General features: G+C 41.7%; 3 protein-coding genes and 1 non-coding gene across 4 annotated transcripts; 3 read left to right on the top strand and 1 right to left on the bottom strand.

Annotated features, from left to right (window-relative positions):
- The first annotated feature begins 282 nt into the window (after window positions 1-282).
- On the top strand, window positions 283-7,041 carry lrrc71 (leucine rich repeat containing 71). Its single transcript, XM_075449773.1, has 17 exons — window positions 283-346; window positions 1,684-1,722; window positions 1,815-1,949; window positions 2,202-2,309; window positions 2,585-2,660; window positions 2,771-2,845; window positions 2,923-2,991; window positions 3,087-3,246; window positions 3,332-3,415; window positions 3,557-3,631; window positions 3,775-3,876; window positions 3,985-4,042; window positions 4,125-4,192; window positions 4,313-4,339; window positions 4,424-4,532; window positions 4,906-4,997; window positions 6,156-7,041. Exons 1-17 carry the CDS (start codon window positions 283-285, stop codon window positions 6,273-6,275), a joined length of 1,461 nt encoding a protein of 486 aa, XP_075305888.1. The 3' UTR covers window positions 6,276-7,041.
- A 563-nt stretch (window positions 7,042-7,604) lies between these two features.
- On the top strand, window positions 7,605-9,737 carry rps27.1 (ribosomal protein S27, isoform 1). Its single transcript, XM_075449863.1, has 4 exons — window positions 7,605-7,674; window positions 8,285-8,393; window positions 8,496-8,606; window positions 9,486-9,737. The coding sequence occupies exons 1-4, from the start codon at window positions 7,669-7,671 to the stop codon at window positions 9,512-9,514; spliced, it is 255 nt and encodes an 84-aa protein (XP_075305978.1). The 5' UTR covers window positions 7,605-7,668; the 3' UTR covers window positions 9,515-9,737.
- LOC142368361 (small nucleolar RNA SNORA35) lies at window positions 9,158-9,287 on the top strand. Its single transcript, XR_012767329.1, has one exon. It is a non-coding gene; the product is annotated as a small nucleolar RNA SNORA35 (small nucleolar RNA).
- A 580-nt stretch (window positions 9,738-10,317) lies between the features above and the next one.
- On the bottom strand, window positions 10,318-15,467 carry LOC142368239 (small conductance calcium-activated potassium channel protein 1-like). Its single transcript, XM_075450370.1, has 9 exons — window positions 14,625-15,467; window positions 14,253-14,348; window positions 13,619-13,906; window positions 12,897-13,018; window positions 11,697-11,838; window positions 11,501-11,611; window positions 11,129-11,256; window positions 10,640-10,718; window positions 10,318-10,536 (listed from the first exon to the last, which is right to left on the bottom strand). The coding sequence occupies exons 1-9, from the start codon at window positions 15,465-15,467 to the stop codon at window positions 10,318-10,320; spliced, it is 2,028 nt and encodes a 675-aa protein (XP_075306485.1).
- Between the last annotated feature and the right edge of the window lie 6,986 nt (window positions 15,468-22,453).

Genomic DNA, 22,453 nt, shown 5'->3' with positions numbered 1-22,453 from the left:
CAAACATTTATGAATGTTGCTGGTTACTTTAACCAACGTTAAGTCCACTCAAACAATTCATTTTCATGTTATTAAGCTATATTTCCCGACCATTCTTTATTAAAGGCAATTTTAATGAATCTTGATCTAAATCTCGCGATATATTCATCTGGATTCTGAATTCGTTACCCTGGTAACCCAAATGACGCCCGGGCAGTTCAGCTAACTAGAAATTCAGCGGCGTTGGCTCACTTTTACCCTATATTTAATGATTTAGCTTTGTTTTGAATAAAAGAGCCAACAATGCCAAGAAAGAGACAAACCAGAGAGAAAGCAAACCAGGAAGATGATGCCTCGAAAATCACAGGTGAGCTCGAGGATTATTATTCCATCGGCAGGTTGAATATCAACGTTATCACCACTTTCCCAGCTCATTGCTAGTTACCTTAAACTGCGATTTCAATATTTTTTTAATTATTTGGAAAAATATGGACTAAACTTTTGGCAACAATAAAGGGATATATCAGAAGTATAGTGCAACTTTATAAATGTGTGCAAGAAGTTCTTAAAATAAACCATTTATCCATCAGGAAACGGTACCAGATGTCTTTAATATAGCACTTCTCTGTTTCCAAAAGTACAGTGTAAATGTTAATGAAAACAGCACAATGTTTACAAATCAATTGGATTAAACTTTAAATGTTTATGCTGCAAAATTAACATTTCTTGATACACTACAAGAGAACAGTACAACCCTGTCACTTAAATGTAACATTATTCAAAAGTGTGTCTCAGTAACTGCATTAAATTGAAATTTATTAGTTTCTAATTCACAATTTGAAATAAATAAACAACTAAGTTAAAACAAAATCTTTCATATCATCAATACTTTGTATTTTTTCTATTTTTTATAATGGACTTGATCCTCCTTGTTATGAGGGATATCAGAGATGTGTTTTTCAGCTGCTGGAGGGGCTGTTTTTATCTGTCTTTCACTTTAAAAGACCCCAGAGGAGTTCACATCAGACAACATAGTTTGTCAGGTCATAGTTTCACAATCCTTAAAATGTTTTCAGGAGCTGGCAGGTCTGGACCAAATTTGCACCTGGACTCTTTAACTACAGATCTATGCTGTAGTAATGCATGCAGATTGTTTGCTAGCGTTGTCTTGCCGAATCTAGCTGGCTTTCCCTGAAAAAGACTTAATATGTTCCTCCTAAACTTGTATATATTGTTGGGCCTTCCCAGATGTTAATGTAATCCAGCTCCTCAAAAACAATGGTGATAAAAATCTTTAGATTTCTTGCAGTTTTATGCTCCAATATGTTGTTATTAAATTGCAGAATGAATTGTTTCCTCACTATCTCCTTTTCTGAGATGTTCTGGTTATACCCAGTCATGGGCTGCCAATTAACCTTACTAGTTATTTGTTGTTCAACCAGGGTTTTATAGGGTGTCCCATCTTTTACAATGTTTAACCCCTTAATGTAATGCAAATAATGGAAATAAAGCACAGCTTGCTGCCTAGCGTTGATATAAAGAAATGTGATCTTATTTTTAAAAGTTAACTAAAGTTTAAGTTTTGAAAAGCAGAAGTACATAATCAAAACTATGTGACTTTTTAACGTTTGATGAAATCTTAATAGCACAACCTTTCCATCTGCAACTCAAAATGCCAAATAAGTCGTTACCGTTACTCCACAGGACCGTCTTCACATGAAGCATCGACTGCACAGACCTTTGGTAAGCTACGTTGTCTTCAGTATGTCCTCAAAATGGCCGTGGTGTTGCTTGAAGTTTGTGTAGCCGGGGCCTAAATTCCCACCATTCCACAGATGAATATCAGTGCTCAGGAAATGTGGAGATAGACTTTCCTGCGCTTTGTGCTCTTCTGGGCATGAAGGATATCCCAGCTGTCTGCATCAAGTGTCCATCTTCATGCACCACTGAAACTGAAGGAGGAGACACAGGTAAGCAGGAGCTGCTCCTGTTCTGAACATGTAAATTTACTCTTTCTCTTTCCGCATGAACTGGGTTCAGGCTTTCATTTCCAATTGTAAGCACAACCAGGACACTTCTCAAACTGAAAGTATAAACTAAAGAAAACTGGAAGGCATTAAAGGAATACTGTCCTAGTTAAGGTTTTTAGGTAGAAAATACAGTGCAGAGTCATTTTTCCTTTTTATGAGCTTGACTTGTAATTAGCATAATTTTATATCCAGAAGACAACCAGTCGCAGCTGAATCCTGCACCTCTTTGCTCTAAGCCGTGCTTAATAGTCGAGTTGGAGAATGAAGACCCCCATAGTGCCAAAAGGATGAAGGTTTCCGGTGAGAACAAGACACGACAGGGAAATGTTCACAATCATTGTTCCATTTGTAATTGATTTAATTTCACTTTTTTGTCTCTTTTGAATCTGCACTTACGCTGGTTGTTTAAGATAATGTCATTCAGGGTTTCTGCTGAAATAATCCAAGGGCTATGTTTTGGATCGTGTTGTACTGAAGGCACATGAAGGATGTTATCACTGCATCTTCTTGATTGCAGCTTCTTCTGAAATGTTTGCTATGAACAAACAGTAATCAAGTTTGTCATGAATGCACAGGCTGGAAGGTGAATGAGCAGATTTTGCGAACATTGCAGACGATGCTTCCCTCCGTGAGCCAGCTACTGAGCCTTCAGTGAGTAATAAGAAGCTGGAGAGACGTGCGCTCTTGTTACAGCAAACGGGGTTACAGCTGTCACTGTTTGGTTCTTGTCTATTTGTGTAATCCTGCCCATTGTGTTGCAGGTTTTGGCAGGCGGGACTGACAGATCCAATGGTAATCTCCCTCGTGAACACAATATCTCCGTGCTCTAGCCTCAAGTGAGTGGATTCAATGTCATTCAAACTGGAACTGGGTTACAGACAAAGTAAAAGTGGTCTTCTTCGTATTATGGCAGGTCTGTAACACTGGAGGGAAATGCTCTTCCAGACCAGAGCTTCCACCTTCTTCTCTCTGAAGACAGCGTGTGAGTCACATGTGCACTGTGTGCCCCGATAAACCTCTTTTTGCATATAGAGACACACACATGTCAGATTCACGTCATGTTTTTCTTTGGTTCAGCCTCACCCACTTGTCTCTGCGAAATAACCGGATTGGTGATGAAGGCGCTCGTCTGATTGGTTCAGCTCTCTCAACCACCAGATCTGCCAACAAGAAGCTCTTGTTACTCAACCTAGCATTTAACTCTATTGGTGATGAAGGTGCTACACATATTGCGCAGGTATAAACCAGAGCTGACTCCCTCTTCCCTCTGCATGTCCCCATCGTGGCTGCTGAAGGTGTCCTCTTGCTGTTTTGCCTCTCAGGGCCTGCGGTTGAATCGTACTCTGATCTGTCTCTCATTGGCCAACAATCAGATTGGAGACTCGGGAGCTGCTCAGCTGTCCGCGGTATCCATTTACATCAGAGACTTTAACTGACAGATAATGCATTTAAATAAGTGGTTAAGACGTTCTAAATCATATTCTGCTTATTGTATTATGTATTATGATATTTGATAAGGCTCCACTGCTCACCATTTCCACTTTTAGATACTTGGTGAGTTTGCTCTAACTCACGAAGAAGTCACGGAGAGGAGGAAGCTGCTCCTGCAAAGAACACAGACTGTAAGTGTGACCATGTCATACATTAATGACCAGCTTGCTTCAAAAAGAATTTCACATCCCAAATGTCCTGTACGAAAAGAACGGGGTCTCATAAATCTTGCATGAAACCACCGTTCAGAAGTTATTTTGGTCTTATTTTGCAGTCTTGTCATAACGCCGATCCTGACCAATCATGTGAAGACCAACTTTCCTCAGTGCCCAGCAACAATTTACAGAGTATCAGCAAAAGCTCGTCCAGGAAAAAGGTAACATGCAAAACGCCATAAGAGTGGCAGCTTAACGTTAACCTGTGGTGTCAGTGGAACGGTTCAATCCATCAATAATCGGTTCTCATGACATCTGCACAATTACAGGAAGCATCCAAAAAAGACGACAAACCAACCCACAACAAAGAAAAGCTGAGCAAGAAATGTAATATTAACAGAATTATTACATTATACTATAAAAACAGCTGCATTTGTATCATCACTGAAAGCTTTTTGAATCTCTCTAGCCTCTGATGTGAAGGCGATTCATAGTAAAGGTGGAAAGCCAGCGGATAAAGAGAGATCTGCACAAGAGGTATCTGTAACATTATCCCAGTCTGGGTATCACGCTCCAGATGGATGTAAACATGCTAAGTATAGTATGTTATTATGTTGTCTTACTTTTTGTTTTTTCTGTTTCTTTTTCCTCCTGTAGGATAAATCAAATATTTCTCTGAATGAGGTTTGGAAGATGTGATATTATACGGAGCAAAAAAGTTCTTAGTGATGTCTCTGCTTTGAATGCTGTCTTCGTCTCCATGAGCAGGCAGATTTGGTGGAGATAGTGAACCCCCTACTGGACCCTTCAGTGGATCGCAGGGACGGACAGCTCTTCCTACAAGGAAACACGACACTCGCCTCCCTCAATCTGGCAGGTCAGTGACCGGGGTGGATTCACCACTTTTTAGAGAGGATTACCAGATCATATCTACAGTCACATTTGGCAGCAAGATAATGTCAAACTGTCATTAGATTCGTTCTAAGGTCCCTTTCGAGAATTTCTCAGGGTCAGTTCATCTTACATTTACAATCGATTCTTAGAACTTCTTAGTACTGAATATGATTCATGATTTAACTTTTTTAAAACTGCAATTCATTTAGAGGAAAGAAACATTTTAATTTAAAATGGCCGCCTCATTTTCACAGGTCAACCCGAGTTAATTAAATCATCATTTGTTTGTTTGTGTGGTGATGATAAAGAAAGCTTGAAAGGCCTTAAAACAATGGTTGTGTTTTGTGTTTGTGTAGGAAACAGAATTACAGAGAAGTCATTGCCTCGCTTCCTGAAATTACTGGAGATGCAGGATGAGGGAGGAGGTCTGCTGCGTCTCTGTCTGCAGGTGTGTTTCAGGCCGACGCTACAAATAAAATGATTATTGTGTTAGTCCGACCAAAAACCAGACAGTTAAAATGCATTTAAGCATGTTAGTCTGACGAAAACTGAACAAAATCGAAGCTCTCAAAGTCGGACTAACACACCCAGATAATTCAGTTGGAAGTCAATTTACTCCTGCAAAACTTGACTTGACTCAAGCTGACATTGGTTCTCTGTGCATGGTGCACACATTCCCACCCAGTGCACAGAAGAATAAGCCCGTGATAGCGAATCGAGACGCAGTGAGAGACTGCTCACTGTAACTTGATACACTCTACAGTGTGCAACATTATTTTAAAAACAGTAAAGAGTAAATGTATATTCATACTATAATAAGTATCCATTCACATATTTTTCTGTGAGACGGCTAAGCGCATCAGAACACTAAGTGTCAACTTGCGGTCACTTAAAGTCACTCTTCTCTCATAAAGTCCCGATTCCATAACCGCACCATTCAAGTAACTGAAAGCAACGCTTCTGCTGTACTTACATGTACGATTTTTAGGACCCGGCTCGTTGAACCACAACATAAAATCCAGACTGAACACAAGGGGTTAAGAAAGTCCTTTGTTTACTGTTAAAACCCGGCCAGCAGGCCAAGTTAACAGGCCGACTTACCTGTGCATGTGGACAAACTCAGTGTGTAAGCGTGCAGTGATCTGTACACACGTCTAGTGATACCAACTAATGAAGCACAACTAAAACAAACACACAATAAAAATTTTATATAGCTTTGTTTTGGCCAACGTCACTCCTGGTTCTTTATAGATTTGAATACTACCTTTTCTTCCACATGTTATTATTGAAGTGTATTTTTATATTATTTTCATTTATCTGTCACCTCATATTTGGCCATAACACTTTATTTCAGTTCAATGTCATCTCAGGAGTCCAATTCACTGGAATACAATCAAATCCAATTTATTACATTTCAAATTAGTCAAATTCATACATACGGAGCAAATTTAAAAAAAAAAAAGGCCCATCTAAGGAAACCAACAGATTGCACCGAAAAGCATTCTGTCACTGCATTCTGTCAGTGTGTCACTGTTTTACTAAACATTTATGATGACATCTGCAGTTGAATGTATCATGATTTAAGATATCTTTCTCCGTCACACAGAGGAACCTCTTCTCACCAGAATGTGAGTATTACACCGAGATAAAGGAGCTCTTGGCGCTCACAGATCCTGACATCAAGAACTGCTCTGAACAGACAGAAGAGGAGGGACAGGCGGCGTAGTGCTGGATGAACAGACCTCCACGGACTTCTGGAGTTATATGACAACGCTTTTTCTTTCAGACTTTGTTGTGTGACATTGAGTGAAAAAGCTGGAGGATTTATTAGTGTGAGTTCTGTGATGAAAAAGACATTAAAGCACAGATGAACATGCTTGTAGTTTATAAACATTATAAACATTTTTTTAATCTGCCTTCATAGACGGATATAGTTTAGTGTCATTTGCATATAAAAGGAAATTTATGAAGCGTAGTTTGATTAATAAAAAAAACAGCTATTAAATGACAGAAAAATGCTCATGCTCAACAACAAAACATTCAGCATATGATTTGATTTAATTGGATTATAACGGGGCTGAATGGGAGTGTATCTTCAAAATGCCATAAGAAACTGCTTTTTCTCAAAGAAAAGTCGCCTATAATCCTGATGCTATCAGCTTTTGGGAAAGCCATCTAACTAACATGGGATGGAGAAGAATTTGTGGCATATTTGATCAATTAATTTCAAGAAATAAACCTATAGAAAGTGAAATTTACATAGATACTAACCAACAATAGTGAATGTAACTAAGTTTAATTCAGATCGTGAACCCAGCCATATGTTTTGTGGTGTATTTCCAGAAGGTTTGATTTGGAAATGTGTTGCTTATATGTTAAAAGCTTTCGGTTGGATTTGTGTCAACAACAAAATGTGGCTGTTGTTTGCTTTTATTGAAAAATGATTCATATGAGGACCATTCCTTGATCTTAAAACTACTCGCATTATAAACTTGTCACCCATAAATGTTTGTACAGTAAAATAAACCTTTATTTTAATGTTTTGTATTAATTTCAAACCTTACATCAGCATTATTACAGGTTCCAGCAACCAGAAAGCTGTAAAGACAGTTCATAATCAGTCCTGGGCTTACGATTACATTACAATAATAATAATGTATTGACATAGTACATAAAGATATGTGCTGTATATTATCAAAAATATCATAGAAATTAGTAAAGCAAGCTATGTAAAAATATATTTAAGAAATCAGTTATAAAACGAGTGGAACACATATCGGGGTAGTGGAGGGACAAAAAAGCAAAAGAAGATCTGACAATGAAAAACAGTTAACTGTTTTTCAACATTTAATTTACAGAAAAAGCCATCGAATTGAGTAATAACATGGGGTGGATATTATTTCAAATAGAGGTAGGAAATTTGTCAAATTTACGAATTAATAATAATAACTGTAATAACAATAATAACGGTTAGACAGGGTGGAGTTTTGACCTCACAAATATGGCCGCCGTGTTGTAAAAATCTCGTCACATCCGGCTCGTGCTCAAAGGAACCACCAATATGAACCGCTCGCTTCCGGTTATGCCTCCTTTTCGGCAGCGGCTATTTCCTCGCCAACATGCCAGTAAGTGTGCACAGGCCGTAGAAATGCGACATTTCTTCACTTTAACCGAGTTTTGGAAAGCAACCACGGGGCTTAACACTTCCATAAGACATTAGCGGCTCGTCTGACGCCACTTTTAGGCGGCTCTGTTGGGTTTAAGTCGCAGTTTTTAAGAAAAATTGCGCGCAATGCGAGCGCATTGTGACACAAGATGGCTGCGCGCACACCGCAAACATGGAGCCAGTTCTACGGATGATCTAAAAGCTGAGAAAACGCGACCATAGCGGTCATTTCCTCGTCGATGTGCCTTGTTAGGGTTGCGATTTTGTGACAGAAAAGCCTCTGTTCGACTACGTGAAGATTGAGGCGAAATTAAAGGAAAATACGCAGTCTGTGTTATCTAATCCGAGAATTGTAGGCCAGCCGAGGAGCCTGAACAGGCCAACGTAGCAGCACATAAAGAAGCAGGACAAAACAAATCGGTGTTGTTAAGCCATATACTGCATCTATCATACGCTTATTGAGTATTTTTTATAATGTTTAACAGTGTTTTATTTTATTGTCTTTTTATTTCTATTGTCACGTATGACTTACGTTTCCTTAAATTGGTCGTGTTTCCCCCCCAATGCAGCTCGCAAAAGACTTGTTGCACCCAACCCCTGAAGAGGAGAAGAGGAGGCACAAGAAGAAGCGTCTCGTTCAGAGTCCGAACTCTTACTTTATGGATGTAAAATGTCCAGGTACAGTTGTTCTGCACGCACATTGGCTCTTGACATTTGAGTGAAATTGTGTTAATTCCCCTCAGCGCTAAGTGTTCACTGGTGTCCGTATTTGCCCTCCAGGATGCTACAAGATCACAACGGTGTTCAGCCACGCTCAGACAGTCGTGCTGTGTGTGGGCTGCTCAACCGTCTTGTGTCAACCCACTGGAGGCAAAGCACGTCTCACAGAGGGTCAGTATCCGTCTTCACACTTTATCCACAGCTAAGATGTGGCTCAGGATCATATGTGTAGCTCCGTGTGACCGGGCTGGAGTTCTGATGTAAACTGAGCATTGATCCTTTGGGTTATGTTTGATTTGAGCTGTCAGGGAGAAACCTGTGCCTTTTTATTTTTTTTTGGACATTTAGTTTTGTTTCCTCTCTACATTTGTCTGTTTTTATCCACCTGATCTTTTAATAACCTATGATTGAGGACTGTTGTGCAGAATTGTTCTTAATTCAAAGTGGGACGAAAAGTATAATTGTGATATTATGGGGGCTTATTTTTCTTATTCCTTTGTAGTCCCACTCTTGCACTGTCTCAACTATCAGCCTACACTAGATTAAACCTTTTTTGTGAGGAAATTCTGCCCCTATTACTCTGTTCTTGATCAGAAATCTGCAGGTGGGTGTTGGTTTCAAGCTCGTTTATTGAACAATCGTTGGGAAAACCCGATGATGAATACACAGTCTGTAGTTTTGATGTTTCAGAGAGGCTATTTGACACATTTTGAAGTAGTTGGCCGCACTGCTAAGTGACTGGACTTCCTCTGTCGTGGTCTTCCAATCTCATTCCAGTGCCAGATCAACCTCAGTTTGCAGAAGGGTTGAGCTAGACCACTGGCTCCCCCCTTTCGAAGGCTGAGAACAAACGTCTTAATGCTGCTAGCTCATTTTATTCACAGTAAATGTAAAACAGGTTGCTAATGAGAATTGGTGTCGACCGAATCAGTCACATGATAGAAAGCGACGACTCGTATCAGCACTGTTGCACAATAGGAGTGTGCACTGCCTGCAGTATTTCAGCGCTTTAGTCAGCAGTGGATTGACTGTCATTGTCTCCCCTGGCAGGGTGCTCATTCAGGAGGAAGCAGCACTAGCTGTTCTTCTCTGAGCTGAAAGGGAGAGGAGGGGATGGACCGGTTGATATCAGCGTCTCTTGCCTCCGAGACGGCGGCAGAACCTTGGGTCTGATTTTAAACGAGACCAGAAGACTAAACTGGACAGCGGATGGATTTCCACTGTTCACGTCAACTGATCGGGTGTTGCTGTAACTCCACCCTCCAACCCTGTCTCTCAAAATAAAATATTGTTTTGGCTAAAGGAATGTTTCTGTTTGTTTGTTTTTTACTGGTAACAAAGTCCCATTTGATTAATTGTCTGATTGCAAAGTGCTAAAATGTAATCTTTGTAGTACCAGACTGGGTTGAAATGCGAATTTTATTACATAATCAGAAAAGTGCAGCGATTACAGATAAGTCATCACAGGAGACACAACATTTCCTGTAAACTAAGGAGGGCTGAAAATTAGTTATTTTAAAATCTGAGAACTCAAAGTGATTAAAGCACACTGACATGTCTTACTGCGTCAGACCAACAGCAGCAAGACTTATCTAAAGTACGATAAACCTCCAGTCTTTAATTCTTAGGTTTTGATCATGATCACAGTTTGATGGGTGGTACCTTTTGTAACTGGAAAATAAGCCTTCAAAATAGGTGTTTGGATGAATGTCTGTCTACAGGAAATGGGTCTACGGGTTTTATGCACGTCTGTCCAGCTTTCTCATTGTTACATTCGCAGATTTGCCCACTTTTGTGCATATCTTTTGTAGCATTACAGGCAGAGAACTCCCCCTCGGGCACCTGAGATGTCCTTTGTGTCCTCTGTCACCTCCTGCAACCTCTACTTCTCTGCTCCACGCTCGGCCTTCCCCTCCCTCTCTCGGAGTAGGTGGCGGATGGAGGAGTTCTGCGTGGACAGGGTGCTGGAGAGGAGCGGCATCAGGCTCCTGAAGCCCTCCCTCAGCTCCCCCACGTGCTTCTCCAGGCCGTGGATGTGCGTGTCCAGCTCCCCCCTGCAGCCCTGCACCTCCGACAGCATGTCATGCATCAGGCTCTGCATCTGCATTGGAGTTGGAGTTCGTTTAGAGAAACATCAGGTATCAAGAAGTTGGTCGCTTCTCTTGCAAGGATTTGACAGGATGTGTAGTGTTGCCTTTACTTGCCTCGCTCACCTTGCAGAGGTCCACAAGTGTGTTGCCTTGATCTGCAAGTACTCTCTTTTCCATTTTCAACCTCCGCAGCCTGGAAACCAAACAATTAGTTGCAGAAAATTGAATAAACAACATATAAATAAGACTTTGGTAGTCACTAGTTTTTCTGACTGTATTTTAAAACTAGCAAATGCAAACTATTCATTTCACTTCCATTAAGTGAGGGATGAACAGAAAAAAAAGTGGAAAATGAGCCATAAAGTCTCCACGGCAGTAATAAATGTAGTATCAGCAAACACCATGTAGCCATGTACTATTTGTTAAACCAGAGCAGATAATGACTAACGTTAAATATCCCATAGTTCTATAGAGGTGCGGTGGGGCATCATAAACACGCAAAAAAAGAAGTCATTTAACCTGCTTTAGGTGAGCTAAAGTGCTTTCTTGGAAGAAAAATGACCATAATTTAAAAAAAAAACTTCAACTGAGTGTTCGTCTTACTGGTCGATGGCCAGGAGCAGCTTCCGCTGGTGCCTGCGGACCCTGGTGTTGTCTCTTTCTCTTGACAGCTTAGTGTACTTGTAGATGAGCCAAGTCTCCCTCAGCACATTTGCTGCAGCAATTCTTATCTGGCAAAAGAACACAGAGAGAGTTATTGCATGTTTATGAACAAGTACTGTCTACCATGTCCTGGTCATTTTCACGCACACTCAACTTCTTCATCTAAAACTTTCAATAAAAAGTCATTCGTTCTGGTGCTAAGGTTGAGATTGCTCTCTGTAAATTGTTACGGTGTACAAAAAAAACCGAGGAACGAGGCGGTTTTATCAAAATGATGAATACAATCACGATGACTGAGGCACTGGAGCTCACCGTCTTGGTAATGTGGGAGTCCATCATGAAGTTGTGAACGTGTTTCTCGGCCCTGGTCAGCTCCAGCTTCCTGGCAACCACCGCCACCACCAACACCGTGCAGCCTGCACCCTGGGAGGCAAAGTTTGATGTTCGTGTTGTAATTCGCACTCAGAATTTGAGCTAATCTGACTTGTTACAGAGCAATCTGTCTCACCATTATCCCAGTGAGGAGGCAGATGCTGCGCCCACAGTAAGTGTGAGGGACAACATCCCCGTAACCGATGGACAGGAATGTCACAGAGACCATCCACAGGGCCTCCATGTAGTTGCTGCTTAGGTCTCTGTAGTTGTGATGCCTGCAGGAAAAAAGGGCGACTAATATTTATTCTTTGAAATTGTTTCAACACTTGTGGGTGACTCGATATGTTTATTAAGTGTGTCCATTTATTGATAGAGGAAAATGATCCAATATTGCATATGTGTAGTATAAGTATAGTCCATTTTTCTGTACAGAACAGCTTCAGCTCTTGGATGTTAGTGGGTTTTCTCATGTGAACTGCTCACTTCAGGTTCTCTCACCTTTCTACTGGATTAAGGTAGATTAAGGACTTTGATTTAGTAAATCCACAATATCAACTTTATTCCTTTTTGTTCAGATTCAGTTTGTGGACAGATGTCAGAACATTTTTCTTTAGAATTTACTCGCATGATTCAGAATGATTTGTTCCATGAATGAGAGGAGGCCTGTGATGCCCACATGCAGCAAAATGGGACCCAACCGTGATACTTCTGCCATGTTTCACAGAAGGGAGAAGGTTTCTGTACTGGAATGCAATGTTTTCTTTTTCCCCAAACTTAACACTTCATGTTTCAACCTTAAAGTTTTCTTTTTGATCTCATCCGACTTGTCTAAACCATCTTTAGCAAACTGAAGATGTGTAGCAATGTTCTTTTTGGGGAGCTCAGGCGTTTATCTGTGCAGCTCTGCAATGTCCATTGTTGTTTTTCAGATTTGAATTTCAATTACGTGTCAACTCCTCTTCTAAGCTACGAAGAAACTCACTTTCGTTTGTGCCATGAGACATTTCCACAGACATGTTGTGAAGACCTCTGATAGTCATTCAACTGACTGAAAACACTTAAACTCTTTTCCTGCTTAAATTTAACAGATAATCTTACGGATATCTAATATTGGATCATCTTCCTCAAAACACAAAAGACCAAACACTATATTTGTCCTTCTCCTTATCTACTTCAGGGAGATGTGTGAACATCTTGATTATGTTTTAGGTCATGTAGGTCAAGTCTTAAAGATTTGATGCTTTTCAGGCACTGCTGTATACCTGCCTGAAACTGGGTGACAATGACATTGACTCTAGAGATACACCACACCCTCAGCAGTAAACTGATTCACCTCTCACAGACATGCAAGCCCCATGCTGCCACAATCCACAGAGAAACGCTGAAAATCATCAGCACTGTCCCGGGGTAGGTCGTCATCAGTGTTTTCCCCACAAACCGGGTGTTGAAGTGTATCTGAAGAGCACAACGGGATGCATGACGTTAGAGTTTTGACTGCAGAGGCCTACTTAGCCAGACTATGTAGGATGGCACCTGAAAGATTATCTTTATATAATACAGAGATGAAGGATACGAAAACCTATTCGCAATTTGGTATTCCAGAGGAGGGTAGGGGCAGAGGTCATTTTCATCATTCTTAAATAGCATTAATAAGGGAAGGGATTAGTCAGGTGGATATATTCAATTGTGGAAAAGAGAGCTTGTAAGGGCGCATTATCAAAATGTGAATCCAGTGGAATTCAATGGCACGCAACTAATAATCAAACCTCAAATGTCACACTCCCGCAGACTTCTATGACATAACATTAAGAGTGCATGAAATGTTGGTAAAGAAATTCCATCTTGTCCAGAATAAGCTTAATACCCAGTGCATTATGCCAAAAGCAGCAAGTCACTGTCCACTACCACACTTTTAAAAATCTATTCTAACAGTGCAAAGTCTCAAATTTCTCTCCTTTCTGCAATTTTAAAGGTGTTACAATCTGACTGCAGCGCGATCCAAGTCATTTAAGCCCAAAGTCTGATTCTGAGGGGAACCCACAAATGACCTCCCACCTTGTTGAGCGCCCCGATGCTGCGGGAGGCGGTGTCTGTGAAGAGGCGACTGTGCAGCATCATGGCCCGACCGAGCAGGTAGAGTCTCAGAAACATGGGCAGAGCCAGCATGATCTCCAGCTCTGTCTCTGACAGCGACATGCGGGCCGGGGTCTGATGGACGTACGCCAGCAGCCCCACCGGATACGGATGAATGATGGCCACCGCCAGCTCCAGGACTATCAGAGCCAAACGGTTGGTTGTCATGGCAATCCGCCAGTCTTCTGCACCAATGTCGTGAACGTAAAGCTGCCACATGGATGAAATCAAAATCTGATCTGTAAAAAGCTCATATACATAAATAACATAATATAAGAGTCCCTGTATTTTCTAACTTCATGGTTTTCAAACTTTTTTTTTTGAGCCTCAACAAAAACTCAATATGAAACTATTTATGAAGGAATCAAATAAGGGACTATGACATATTCGAATAAAACAGTTCTGCAAGGCAAGCAAAAGCTTTTCTTTATTTCAAAGGTGGCTGGGACTCGATAGTATTATTTCACCGACTTCAAGAGACATGTGAAGTATAATTTTGGTCTTGTATAAAGAAGAAAAAAGTACACATGATACAATATTTAAACAGCTGAGTCACCTGCACCTCGCAGCTGTGGTATGCCACAATGAAGCCGAGCAGGATGAGTGTAGACACGCTGATGATTGACTTGAGAGTAAAGGAGTAGGTGGAGCTCTGTGGGAGACACACACACATAAACACACACATAGAAATATACAGTATGACCACTGTAAGCTGATGGCTCTCATTACAAAGCTATGAAATGAAATGACATCAGCGATCTGGTGTAATCTTAAACTCTTGTGAACATTAATGTAGAAAATCCCGCTGCTTGATGTGTGTTTTCCTGCCATCCGTGGCTAAACCGTGGATACTAACTGCAGCTCTGCAATGTGACTTGTTTTCTTTTTTGATTCTTGTAGAACGTTTACAGGCCAGAAATGCTCCGACCTTGCTGTAGATGCTCCAGGAGAGCTCTGTCTCCATCACCATCATCACCACTCCGAACATCCCCACCGCCAGAGCGCAGTCATTCAGCCGCTGCCTCCTCAGAAACAGAGCCCTCCTGCGGAGCAGCCGCCAGCCGATGTTGTGGGTCCTACAGAACGAGTCGTTCTTGGCATCCTCCTTGCGTTTGGGGCTGTGCCGAGGACTGGGATTGGGGCTCGAGCTGGTACGCCGGGCTCCTGGCAGCGGGCCTTTGGCCTGACCACAGTAGGATGCCATGTTCGGTTGCTGAAGGTTGTGATCTTTGCTGGTGATGATTATCTCAGGGAGACTCTGGCGGTCGTGCATCTCCAAAGAAACGGTATCTGACTTGCGGCGCCCTAGAGCATCAACATCCCTGACATCGAGGTGTGTCCTAAAGGGCGATCTGCAGGGAGAAATGGGCATGTCAGTGAAAGATGTGACCTTCTCCTGGAGTCTGTATGATTCCGTGTTTTTGGCTGTGCACGGCTGACTTCTCTCTTTGTGTCCTGGCTTATGTCTGCTTTCCCTTTTGTCTGACCTTTTGTCGCATTTCTTCTCTTTGCTTTTGGTTTTGTCTTTTCTATTGGAGCGAGGGGTAGTGGTGACATAAAGATGGCCGTTGTATGAAGGTGTGGCAGCCATAGCCTGGGTTCTGTCCAACCACGCGTTGTGATTGACTGATGTTTGAACCATGTCGTGTATCCCACGTTTTGATGAGCAGGCCTGAGATGGGAGAACCATTCTTGGGGGCAGCAGGGGTCGGTGGTCCTCCAGCTCATCTCCATCCACCACTGAAGAGTTCACAGAAGGGGAGTGCTCCATCATGAGGGAGTTCTTTTAAAAAGATTTGAGCAGAGAAGGAAAGAGGGAGACAGACAAAACAAGTACAAATCAGTGAATACATTTTTAATAGATGGCAACCAGGTTGAGAAGGACAATTGGATCATAAGTTTCATTCATGAGAAGCTGAGTGAGCAGATTTTTTCTACGTTTTTCATACCTGTTGTATTCACATAGGCTTGCCTTTATTAATCTTTCTTTCAGTGATTTTATCACTATTTTCTGTGTGTGGGACAGCTGGAAAGCATCAAAACAAGTAAATTCAGCAATGTGTGAGGTCCACATGTTGAAATGTTTTCCTTCCACATGTCTTGTTTATTCTTACCTTTTTCAGGCTCAGGTCTTCAAGTAATCCACTATGAAAAAAATCTTGCAAAAACAGTTTTTTTCTGGTTATATGGCTGAGATTTCAGTACTCAGTTTCCGATCCCATTGGTCTCATCTACCTCAATCACAGTGATCATCAAGACACAGACACATCTTTCTCACTGAAAGCTCCGATAAGCTCGAGTGCATTCACAAAAACTTTCCAAACGTCCCCTCTCCTCCCGTGTGAACTTCCTAGCAAACCACCAGCAACTGCGGCATCACAGAGCTCCTCCCATAGATTGAAGCAAAGCACATGAAAACATGTCAGGTAAATACTCATAGGCATCCATCACATGTGCAGGCATTTGTTCAGCTGTCTCTTCCCCTTTGTGACAATCCACCCTCAGGGCATCTAATTTAAAGCTGGGGGGCTTAATGTCAGCAAAGACTCTGAGTTGCAGATGTTGCAAAGGCAAAGACTGGGTCATCTGTCAGTCTTTTCAGCTGGGATTGGCAGACTTCATCCCCGCCTATATATGCGGTGATGTGCATGAGACCTGGTTGGAATGATTCTCAAAGTCTGCGCAGAAAAGGTTTTTTATTTAATATTCAGTCTCATTATTAAGTGCCAATATTGTCATGAGCAAAATGTGTTCCATAAACTTTGAAAAAAACAAACCAAAAAGAGTGATCTTCACAATGGAATAACAGTTTTATGTATCAATTCAGTAGATTAGTAGTGAGGATTAATCAGGTGAAACAGAGATAGTGTTCTTATGAGCTTATGAAATATCAAATATGTCACCCCGAATCGAACAATATGCACAGAACAGAGTGGTGTATTAAGCATTAAAGTCATAACAATGACATTTAAGCATCATGAATTTATCTAAATCCTTGTGACAGATGGGTCTGCAGATGATAAAGCTCCCACCCAATTGAACGAACCAAGAAGCAAACGGTGGGTGAAGCGGATAGTAGCAGGATAAAGAACGGTGTTATCTAATCTGAACATAACGTGTATTTAAGATAGATGGAGAGAGTGTGGAGGGGGGGTGGATCTGTGCAGGTAGGTAGTCTCATCCCCCACTCTGCTTTTGACTTTCTCAGACATCCCTCCAGATGTGAAATTGATTAATTGAGCTACAACTCCTCAGTTCCACTCTGAGACTTAGCCAGATGCTGCTGTCTGGATTTTTTGTTTTTATGTGTTGCAGGCTGTGATTTCCTCACTGCATCCTCCTCAAAACGTAACTGTCAACACCAAAACCTTACGGATGGTTTCTGGTGCCATCTCACATCCTTGCAGAAATAAAAAAAAGATCTGAAATAGGACTGCTTTGCTGAAATAGAGTAAAACTGCCGTTGGGTTCATTCTGCTGTGTTTACAGGGGCCACAAATGTTCTTAGATTATATTGTCCTAAATTATGCACATCTGCAAGGCCCCAAATTAATTCAAGCCTTCTGCCAAAGACTTGTAAATCCAGGCTGCTGTAGCTGGTAGCTGAGTGTCAACTCTTCTTGGCTCTGTGGCCGACATCCAGCACATCTTCAGTTAGTCTCCTCTTCTGCAAATCCTCTTCTCTGTTAAGAAAGTGAAACGAATCTGGGATATTTTGAGAACAGTAATTGCTGTTGATGGAAAATGACAAATGTGCTCCATGCCCTGAATCTTTGTGTGTGTTCCAGTTTATCTTGAGGTCAGGTTAATTGCTTCAGTCTTATCTGCTGGGACATGTCAGTTGAGAAGATAAACAAGATGCTCACAGGGGTGACAAATTAAAGGCTTTAAAGGGTGAAAGGTGCAATGAAGTTTAAAAAAAAAAAAGAACTGGGGCAGAGTCAGATAAGAGGACATGAAAAAACAAAGTGACAGAATGGGACATTGGGACAGAATTAATTCTACACTTCCTTTTTTATCAGTTTAGCTTCTGTCTCTCCACATGAAAATGGTCTTAAATCTGGGTAAAAACATAATGTGAACTACATACACCTGCAGATGTCAAAATAACAAACAGATGTTACAGATGTCCACTGTGGTTAAAGTGATAGTTCGGAGTAGATTCACCCTAGGGTCATTTGAACCGTGACATCCAGCCAAGTAGCCCACCCGAAGTTTTTTCCATCTTGGCTGAACATCAGCTGAGTTACTGAGTTATCCCGAATAGCTTAGTACAAGCGCTGAGGGATCCTGGCAGCATCTCCAAAATTACCACACTAAAATCACATGTCATGACACCAAACTTCTACAGTAGTTCAAATATGGTCTGTACTCACAAAACGATGCATTTGGAAGTTTGTACATAGTCCAGGAGTTTATTATCATCAACACAAGCCTGATAGCTTCTCTGCTGCTAAAGCTGCGTCGTCACTTCCTTGATCTGGGCGCTTCAAAGTAAGATGAGGGTTGATCTACTACTGTAGACAACAAAGTATATGCTATATTCTACATGATTTTTTATGAATTTTTATGTTGTAGAGTTGTGAATTTATTTTATCAATGGAGTAATTGAGCAGCCTTGCTTTGTTGTCTACAGTAGTAGATCAACCCTCATCTTACATTGAAGCTCCCAGATCAAGGAAGTGACGTCGACGCATCTTTAGCAGCAGAGAAGCTATTAGGCTTGTGTTGATAATAATAAACTCCTGGACTATGTACAAACTTCAAAATGCATCGTTTTGTGAGTACAGACCATATTTGTACTACTGTAGAAGTTTGGTGTCATGGCATGTGATTTTATTGTGGTAATTTTGGAGATACTGCCAAGTTCCATTAGCGCATGTACTAAGCTATTCATAACTCAGTAACTCAGCTGATGTTCAGCCAAGATCGAAAAAACTTCGGGTGGGCTACTTGGCTGGATGTCACGGTTCAAATGACCTTAGGGTGAATCTACTCTGAACTATCACTTTAAGAAAGCTGCCGACTTTACATATTACGAAAACGCAAGTTCTTCTTCTTCTATGGAGGAGCAATAGACAGCATCCTAACTGGAAACATCTCAAACTGGCATGAAAAGTGCATGTCCCAAGACAGAATAGCTCTGTAGTCTGTGATTAAAATTGCCCAGAACCCATCTGCCAAACATCGATAACATCAGTGGGATGAGGTTTTGAGGAATTCAGAGGAAGCTAAAAGACACAAACCACCCAACTGCAGCCTGTTCACCCTGAAATTCTATTTGATTCTAATCCATTGATCCATTTTCTGCCTCTAATCTGAGACCAGGACATGGGGGAAGCAACCTGTGCCAAGATCCCCAGCCACTTCCAACTCTTTCAAAGGGACTCTGAAGCATTCCCAAGACAGCTGAGAGACGCAATCTCACCAATGTGTCCTCTCTATATTTCATTTTGTAATTTGGTTTCAGAGCTTCTAGTTGAATAATAACTTTCCATCTCTAAATTCAACATTGATCTATGAAATGTGAATTTTTTTTTATTTTTTAAAAGAATAAAGTTAGGCTTGCACTTTCATCAATGTTTAGATTAGGAAAGAGTAGAGAAACAACCAAGCGATAAATGTTTAAAACACTAAATATGTTTGGATGATTCTTAAACAATCATTTTTACATTAACTTAACTGATTTATTTTCAAACTGATACCTATTTTCCACATAAGAAATGTTTACTGGAGACTTGTGATTTACATTTACAGACAGTCCATGATCCCTACTTTAGTCTTTGTAGCTGTGTGAGTAGAAGCAGTTAAATAGTTCAGCACAAAAGACTCGAAATGGGCAGCCAGGATGGTTCTACCTGAAGTCTGTGAGACCATGTGTGGCAACCAGTGGAGACTCCAAGATATGGCTGCTCTCATCTAGGAAATAGTCAGATATTCAGTCTGGTTTTGATGAAGTTTTGCCCGGGCTTTAAAGGGACAGTTCGCCTCTTTTGACATGAAGCTGTATGACATCCCATACTAGCAATATCATTTATTAAATTTGACTTACCCCCTGCTGCGCCCTGTAAGCCGAGTTCCGGCCTCGTTTTGGCGTTGACAAGGTAGTCTGGCTAGGTGGCTGGGGCCACAAAAATAAAGCGTTTTGCTTCTCAAAACAATATGCGTTCAAAAGAGTAATACATTTGCATCACAAAATCGTTCATCCAGAAAAAGTCAGACCTCACAATTGCTTGGCGCTATTTTCTCTATACCTTTGTATCACTACGGGCTGTGTAGACCGTGCAGACCGAGCAGCCCCCTGCTTACGAGCAGTAAACACTGTAACAGGCGCGGCTGTCGGCAGGTGGCAGCACGTATTGATATGAACATAGAGAGAAAATAGTGCCAAGCGATTGTGAGGTCTGACTTTTTCTGGATGAACGATTTTGTGATGCAAATGTATTACTCTTTTGAACGCATATTGTTTTGAGAAGCAAAACGCTTTATTTTTGTGGCCCCAGCAAACTAGCCGGACTACCTTCATAAACAGCGCCAAAACTCAGCTGGAACTCGGCTCACAGGACGCAGCAGGGGGTAAGAAAATGTTCATAAATGATATTGCTAATATGGGATGTCATACAGCTTCATGTCAAAAGAGACGAACTATCCCTTTAACAAAGAAGTAAAACTTAAAATAAAAAAAATAACTGTAATATTTCCAGTATGTTTGGATCAATTTTGATACTTTTGAAGCTTTAAGAAGAACTTTGCTGAGCCTACAACTCTTCACTTCCACACTTTTGATCTTATATTAGATTACAGACCACTTTTGTCCTCCTCTCAGACTCGCCGTGACGGCACATAACCGAAATCTATCAGAAGAGAACTTCATCTACTTAGCTCCACCTTGGACAAGAAAAGCCACTTTGACAAAAATCGGACATCACAGGCGAGAGCATGTCCCTGCTGGCTTTGTCGATAACATCCTATTAGTCGGAGGGGACGTGTCAGCGCAGGAGAAGGCCTAATCCAATCAGCAGAGTAATTAAAAACACACAGCGCAGCAGCTGCGATGGCTGATGGCTGCATTGTCAGGGGTGGCATTCAGCGTTTTAGCACAGAGGGGGATGAGCAGTGGTCATCACTGCTGCTGTGCAAATAGACTCACAACACAGCAAACGTCCAGACCCTGTGAGCACCACCTTACACACGATGATCCCGATTCTCTCTGCTCTCCTCCAACTGTCATCATCATTAGTGTGACTTTAATTCACTCGCCGCTCAGTCTTCATTCATCAGATGGTAGCCCATTTCCCTCTCCTAATTAGAATCTAATCTTCGTCTTGTGACTTTCAGCCCACTTTCCTTCTTGTTAATTAAGTCCACCACCTCACCCCTCCACGAAACCACCGCTGAACTCCAGCCAGCGTGCACTTTGGAAACAAACCACCAGATGTCACCCACGCCTCAGTGCCTCCAATCAGTTTTTTTTTTTTTTTTAATGAAGCCTGGTGAATTTTGTTTTTGGCTTGGAGCACAACAGCAGTTTTTATTTTTCTTAAAATAAATAAATAAATAAATAAAAATTAAAACAGTTTTGCGCATTTATGAGGCAGGATGGCTCTTTTGTTTGTTTAGGCCCATTACGTGTACTCGCACCCCGCTTGGTGCAGTTTTCTCTGCTCAAACCGGTGACTCTGTCATCCGCCTCCGAGGGCCACTCTCCATCCTCTGCGTGCAGCCGAGCATGAATCTGCAGCTCCGGAGTGCTCTGGATGTGTGACAGGCTTCCTGAGAGAGGGGTAATTCCGAAGGGCAGTAGAAGTAATAGGGTAATCTATTATACAGTCCAACTCTTTCTTCCTCCTTTTCCTGCCCCCCCCTACAGTCTTCAGTTTCTCGCTGCCTCTGCCCTTGCATCAGCATTTCATGAGGACAAATGAGAAGCAGAGTTTAACTACGCACATTCCCGTTGTCCTCCTGCAGAGCCCAGCACTTTCTCAATTAAACTGGAGCCCATCTGCCCCGCTGATTCAAAGCTCGCCCCCGACCACGTGGGGGAAAACTCTAGGGCACACACGCAGACACCAGACACACGTCTCCCAGCCCAGCAGTGCGTGACCATCACCGCCGTAGTCACTGGCACACACTGCGCCACACATGTTAACCAGCCGGAACACAGAGCGGCAACATGGAGAGAATGAGAAAATGAGTGTGAAAGTAAGAAGGATTTAGAAAGTAATGGCGTTATTAGAATGCGAGGCAGAGCATGGGGCAGATGAGGCTTTTATTTGTGTTTGTTCTCAAAAACACACGCAATAAGGCCAAATAGGTTGGGATGCGCAGGTTAGTCACGTTAGTCCAATCAACTGTGTGTTACTCTTTGTTTATGTTTTATTCCCAGCATTTTCCACTTCTCTGTTTATTTTTTTTCCTTTTTTACTGCTGACCTAATTGCTTAAGCTCCTTTAATCAATTCTCTGGTGTTAAGTGTCAACATTTAAATTCATGCTCAAATGTTCCATTAGTCTCTGTTAAGGTCAAGTCAATGCCCGTGGACCAATGAAAACCTCTCTCTCCTCCACCCCCCACTTCCTTTATCTTCCACCCTTTCACCCCCATCACTGACATTTTCCTCTATCTTGTACTCTCCATTTTAGGCTACCTCCCAGAGAGACAGGGAGAGCTCACGGCCACCATCTCCTCCTCCTCCTCCTCCTCCTCCCCCTCCTCCCCCTCCTCCTCCTCTCTCAGCTTCCTTCTCCTCCAGTAAGC

The sequence above is a fragment of the Odontesthes bonariensis genome, chromosome 18 (assembly GCF_027942865.1).
Source record: "Odontesthes bonariensis isolate fOdoBon6 chromosome 18, fOdoBon6.hap1, whole genome shotgun sequence".
NCBI classification, from domain to species: domain Eukaryota; kingdom Metazoa; phylum Chordata; class Actinopteri; order Atheriniformes; family Atherinopsidae; genus Odontesthes; species Odontesthes bonariensis.
This window is presented reverse-complemented; position numbering and strand designations above follow the sequence as displayed.

Bases quoted from the DNA above. Each gene is read 5' to 3' on its own strand.
- lrrc71 (XM_075449773.1), top strand. From the start codon at position 283: ATGCCAAGAAAGAGACAAACCAGAGAGAAAGCAAACCAGGAAGATGAT. The intron at 2,310-2,584 runs GTGAGAACAAGA...ATGAATGCACAG, and splicing joins CAAAAGGATGAAGGTTTCCG to GCTGGAAGGTGAATGAGCAG. The intron at 2,661-2,770 runs GTGAGTAATAAG...ATTGTGTTGCAG, and splicing joins AGCCAGCTACTGAGCCTTCA to GTTTTGGCAGGCGGGACTGA.
- rps27.1 (XM_075449863.1), top strand. The intron at 8,394-8,495 runs GTACAGTTGTTC...TTTGCCCTCCAG, and splicing joins TATGGATGTAAAATGTCCAG to GATGCTACAAGATCACAACG. The intron at 8,607-9,485 runs GTCAGTATCCGT...CTCCCCTGGCAG, and splicing joins CAAAGCACGTCTCACAGAGG to GGTGCTCATTCAGGAGGAAG.
- LOC142368239 (XM_075450370.1), bottom strand. From the start codon at position 15,467: ATGGAGCACTCCCCTTCTGTGAACTCTTCAGTGGTGGATGGAGATGAG. The intron at 14,349-14,624 runs GTCGGAGCATTT...TGTCTCCCACAG, and splicing joins CCTGGAGCATCTACAGCAAG to AGCTCCACCTACTCCTTTAC. The intron at 10,537-10,639 runs GCAAGTAAAGGC...ACTCCAATGCAG, and splicing joins ACCTCTGCAAGGTGAGCGAG to ATGCAGAGCCTGATGCATGA.